The sequence below is a fragment of the Berghia stephanieae genome, chromosome 7 (assembly GCF_034508935.2).
Source record: "Berghia stephanieae isolate SIO BIC M18660-M18661 chromosome 7, UCSD_Bste_1.3, whole genome shotgun sequence".
In the NCBI taxonomy this organism is placed as follows: Eukaryota; Metazoa; Mollusca; class Gastropoda; order Nudibranchia; family Aeolidiidae; genus Berghia; species Berghia stephanieae.
The window spans coordinates 38,599,593-38,605,841 of NC_088366.1; the positions used below are offsets into that span (position 1 = coordinate 38,599,593).

The 6,249-nt window shown below is 36.7% G+C and overlaps 1 protein-coding gene across 3 annotated transcripts in view; it reads left to right on the forward strand.

Moving 5' to 3' along the window:
* The first annotated feature begins 3,556 nt into the window (after positions 1 to 3,556).
* LOC144977191 (leucine-rich repeat-containing protein 69-like) overlaps positions 3,557 to 6,249 on the forward strand; it is an 83,587-nt gene continuing 80,894 nt past the window's right edge. For all 3 annotated transcript variants that reach the window (XM_078922127.1, XM_078922129.1, XM_078922128.1), the window contains exon 1: positions 3,557 to 3,757. In XM_078922127.1, the coding sequence (XP_078778253.1) occupies positions 3,581 to 3,757 (177 nt within the window). In that variant the 5' untranslated portion in view covers positions 3,557 to 3,580. The remainder of the gene's footprint in view (positions 3,758 to 6,249) is intronic.

Here is a 6,249-nt window from a genome sequence, read left to right on the forward strand (position 1 = left end):
TCACTACACACATAGACAACAGAAACAATTTAAAAACATGACTATGACACACAACCACTCACACACGAGGCTATACTATTCATCCTTTTCTTTATATAGAACAGGACAAGACAAACAATAGCTTGACTCTCTCTACCCTTCGCATTGATGTTTGTCGTCTGACGAGTTCAATTCTCGGTCGATCTGTCAATATTCCTTTTTGCCTAGAACGTAATCATTAATAGAATGTTGTGTGGTTTTGACCGTGAAGAAAAACTTAAGAAGTCACATTTATATTATTTTAGAGACATCGTTTTGAATTGAATAATTTTGAGTTAAACGAGCGAGCAGGGAGTTATTTTCTTAGATTTCATGATCAGCGCTTGTTTACGTAATTCCCACAATAAGAGCACCGTATGGTTTCCATTGGGTAAATTCCTTGCTATACCCCATAGAATTAAACGAATGAGAATACGTACGAAGCCTAAAAAGTGTCCACCAATGAAAGCATTCAGCGCCATTTTGTTGTTGGCTGAGAATGTAGTAATTACCATTCATTCGGTATCTATGTCAACATAACGACACAAGAAAAACAACAAACAATATCAAAATCCACAATAAAATGTTTCAGAACTGTTGCGTATATTTATGGCACAACGAAGCTGTCAAAAAATGAAGTTAGCGAGCGTTCACATATTACGTCATCAGCTAGGGGGGGGGGGGGGGGGGGGGGAGGGGGGTCTACCAAATGTTGACATGTGTTGACATGGGGGAGGGGGGGGGGGGTCAGACCCAAGATGATATCATCAAAACATAGGCAAATTAAGCCTATTTCAAAGTTTGTTCCTTTCAAAACAGCTAAAGATAAATTGCTATGATGAGTATTGCCCATCTCTCAAGAAACAAGATGGGAAAGGGGTATCACTTCTCAAAAGGCGAACTTGCCCTAAATGTTCATTGTATCACTCCTCGATCACAGCAATGAAAGACCATTCACGAAAATGCGGCATACAAGAAGAACAGCAAATGGGAGAAAGTGATGACGATGAAGATGAAATTTATGATACTATTTATAGTACATTGCCAGAGGTCCAAGGCAGAAACATTTTTGAATCAATTAATTTTATGTTTGGAAATTGAAACAGAAATTCATTCCACTAAAAGACTAATATGCTATAAAATAATTTGCCTCCTATACTATTTTAAATTACACTTTCTGAAATTTTTTTAATAGCACCTGCACCAAGTAGCCTAATTTAAATAATGTTTGTTAGATTTTATCTTTGCAAATTTAAATTTTATGTCCCCATTGTATCGTAAAACATAAATTATCAACAGTTTCTGAAATTAATAAAATGTCTGAATGTGTTTTATCAAACGTTGATAATCAATGTTTATGGTTTGAAAAATGAATAATAAATATTGTGAAATTAAAGTTATCTTTTAGTTTTTATTAAATTAGATGACGTCATCATCTGTTGGGGGAGGGGGGGGGGGGGGGTCAGGTCAATGATGACAAGTGATGACTTGGGGGAGGGGGGGGGGGGGTCTAAAAAGGGCAAATTTTTGATGACGTAATATGTGAACGCTCCCTTAGAGAATGTGTGTAATCATGTATTATAATAACCTGTAATGTGTTTTCCAACCACCACATCATCTACTACTACAACCACCACCACAATATCATCACTAACACTACTACTACAACCACCAGCACCACATCATTATCACTACCACTACTACTACACCACCACCAGCACATCGTCATCACTACCACTACTACTGCAACCACCACCACCATATCATCATCATTACCACTACTACCACAACCACCACCACCACTACTACTACAACCACCACAACCACATCGTCATCACGACCACTACTACTACAACAACCACCATATCATTACCATTACCACTACTACTACAACCACCACTACCACCATATCATTACCATTACCACTACTACTGCAACCACCACTACCACCATATCATCACCATTACAACTACTACTACAACCACCACAACCACATCATCATCACTACCACTACTACTACAACCACCACCACATCATCGTCACTATCACTACTACTACAACTACAACCACCACCACATTATCATCACTACCACTACTACTACTGCAACCACCACCACCATATCATCATCATTGAAATATTTTTTTTTAAAATTGAGCTTTATATAGTGCAATATCTACTAAATGTGCTCAAAGCGCTTTACAAGGGGTCCATGGTCAACATTTAACATGTAGGACGGGACATGACGCCTGTTAGGCGATATTACAATTTTTCGGACAAAGACAACTCTGTTAACGGCCAGGTACTCATTTTACACCTGAGTACGGTGAGAGAATGTGAGTAAAGAGCCTTTTCCAAGGACTCAACTATGCGCCGAGCGCGAGGCTCGAACCCAGGACCTTCCGATCCGGAAGCGAGTGTCATACTACTAGACCACATAGCCGCTTCATTACCACTACTACTACAAACACCACCACCACATCATCATCACGACCACTGCTACTACAACCACACCACCACCATAACATTACCATTACCACTACTACTACAACCACCACCACATCATCATCACTACCACTACTACTACAACTACAATCATCACCACCACCACATCATCATCACTATTACTACTACTACTACAACTACAACCACCACCAACACCACATCACCTCACTAACACTCAGTACTACAATCACTACCATTAGGTTTTGGAGCTTTACTTCATTTGAAATAAGGAAACTTCGGAATTGTATTTGGCATTGTGTTTATATATCATAATATAATTCTAATCAGTTATCTATTTAGAACTAGATACTATACAATATGTATGCCAAATACCACCTCAATTCCCCTTTCTTGTGTGCGGGAATTCCTCTTTCGGCATTGAAATTGAGTGTGAGAGAGTCATCACTACAAACATAAACAACAGAAACAATTTAAAAACAAGACTATGACACGCAACCACTCACACACGAGGCTATACTATTTATCCTTTTCTCTATATAGAATAGGACAAGACAAACAATAGCTTGACTCTCGCTACACTTCGCATTGATGTTTGTCGTCTCACGAGTTCAACTCTCGGTCGACCTGTCAATATTCCTTTTTGCCTCGGACGTAATCATTAATAGAATGTTGTGTGGTTTTGACCGTGAAGAAAACCTTAAGAAGTCACATTTATATCATTTTAGAGAGATCGTTTTGAATAATTTTGAGTTAAACGAGCGAGCAGCAACTTGTTTTCATGAACGGCCGATCAGCGCTTGTTTACTATAGTAACGCGATTCCCAGCCAACATCAAAATGGCGGATATTTTTCTCATCGAGGCCGCTGGTTGGTTAGCCAATAAGAGCACCGTATGGTTTCCATTGGGTAAATTCCTTGCTATACCCTTAATTAAGACAATTTTTATACCAAAAAACCCCGAAGTATTATATATACGCAGTAGAGAGCGCAGGTGCACTTTGTGCCCTCTTGACGAACGAGCGTCTGTTGTTCTATTGCAGTCTGTCATCTTGTTTTGAATTAAACTTCGTTGGGCGAGATCGCACGGCAACAAGAAACATGGCGGACACGCTACTTATTCGAGCTTTGAAAGGGCAGCCAAAAGTGGTTACACTGTGCAACAAAAACCTTGATAAAATACCCAAAGCGATTGGTAAACTTGATTGTATTTGCCAACTGCAGTTGAAAAATAACAAAGTCAAAAAGCTCCCTAAAGAGTTATGCCATTGCTACAAGGTGAATCTGAATGTCGTAGGCTTTGTCTACTAAGGCTTAGTCTAAGCCTTGCCTTAGAGATAGATTTGATTTTTAGACTAAGATATCTTATCTAATCTATAGATATCTAGACTATCTTAGCTAGAGTTGTATTTGTATCTTTGGTTTATTTTTACTTATTTTGAATTTTAAATAGAACCAATGCAGTTTAAGGGAGGCTTCCGAAAGCTCCTAGTCCAGTATTCTTTATTTTTTAAAGTTTCCCCCTCCCAAGCCCCCTACTAGAACTACATTATATAAAAAAGAATACTGGAGTATGGAGTATTCACGATGATAGCACAACTTTTTGATAGAATCTGTCCGTCAACAATGCGCTAGCTTGATACTCATGAGAATTCCCTTTCCACTCTGTTTGAACATTTACTTTTGTATGGACATCACATCCGTTACCCATCAGCTACTGGAGGCTAGCCGACCATTAGGAGAAATAGAGTTCAAGTTTATGATGTGGATAATTAACTTTAGTTCGTGTACAAGAATATGACTACACATATAACACAGAGTCCATTGATGATTATAAATAATATTTGTTTCACAACACTAAATTTAGGCTGCACAGCCTCCATCATATTTCATTCTCTCTTCCTCAACATACTTCCGCTACCTACATCGACACAAAGTGACTGAGGCACTGTTAGGTAACTCCTCATTTTCCATAACATTACTCACCACCTTCAACAAATGAGATAAATTGTTATGAAGTAATACATATATGTTGAATACAAATTTGACGAATTGCCTACAAAAATTTGTTAGCTCTAACTCTTAATAATAAATCAAATCCATTAAAAAAAATAATAACACTAAAGTTCCGGACAGTTACAATGGTTACGATTATGAGTAAATGTTCTTTATGAGACTCAGAAGGAGAAATTCAACATAATTTTAAAACAAACAATGAAAAAATAAAAAATAAAAGAAAATCCCAGTGAACTTAGACGATAATATTTTGCCTCAATCTTTAATTATCTACAAGCTAAAATTGAATATATAGACATTATATATATATATATATATATATATATATATATATATATATATATATATATATATATATATATATATATATATATATATATATATATATATATATATATTGAAACGAAAGGTTTTAATGTTTAAAGTTATACCCACTTTCAACAATTAAAATATAATGGCTATTTAAATTGACATCTTTGTATTCAAGTCTATTCATTAGGACATATTAGCCATCGTGAATAAACATGACAAGCACCTCCATCGGTACTTAAACACACGATCATCTGAACCTATTATCAGGGACTTATCACTAAGCCATCAGCTCTACCTGTTTCGCCTCTTACAACTTTTACAAACGGACCGTTGTCCAGGGAACAAGTGGGTATATGATTAAATTTGGTCTTTTAACATTTCAAAGAGCCCAGAATAGACATTGTATATGAAAAATATTGTTATCATCATAAAGAATGCATGCATATTGTGAGCAATATAAAACATATGTGTATTGTATGTACCTTATAACTTTCAAGTCTAAATAAGCTGGGTTGCCATCTTGGTGTAAAATTCGTAAAATATTCTGGCACGTTGACTGATAAACACATGATAAAAATACTTGCAACAGTAAAATGATTAATAAAATATATTAACATTTCAAAATTAAATGTGATAATGTATAAGGTAATATGCTTAAAATACAGTCAACCTTATGTAAACAATCTTAGACCTTATTCATTTTATCTATAAACGAGCTTGAGGTTTAATAATGCGACCAGTTCTCGAAAAAACAACAGACGCAGTTTTCTGCGGCGACCTTTCATCGCCACATCTAGTGGTAAAAGATGTTTGTGAATGCTTCAATCTGTTATCACTGTCCTCCTGCTTTGAGTTTTCATCAACTTTATCATCACATGAAGAAATATATTCTTCAACAGGATGCTGTTCATTTTCCAATTCGAGAGTATGGACCTTCTGCCCTGGTCGTACAAAAATGTCATTAGCAGTTTTGATCTCAATAGTTCTGACACAACCATCTTGTCCAGGTAAAAGATGAACAACTCGAGCTAAAGGCCATTGCAGCATTGGACTGTTATCTTCTCTGAGTAAAACTAGAGAACCTATCTTAACCAGAGAACCCTTAGGTGAAGACCTGACAAGAGGCAGGTTTCGAATGTACTCCTTGTGCCAGATTTCCCAGAAATTTTTAACTGCCTTTTAATCTTTAAAGAAGCTTCTCTTGCTATAGCTCCTTTAACAATTGACTCTTTTGCTTCCACCGCTGGCTTATGGCTATCATGACGCCCAAGCAAAAAATGAGCAGGTGACGATGCCTCATTGCACTCAGGGTCATCAGAGACATAAGTCAGAGGTCTGCCATTTATCCAAGACTCTATTTCGAACAAAATAGTTTCCAACTCTACTCTACTCAAACTCCGGTTTCCAATTGTCTTTTTTAAAGATTGTTTCCTGAATGCACT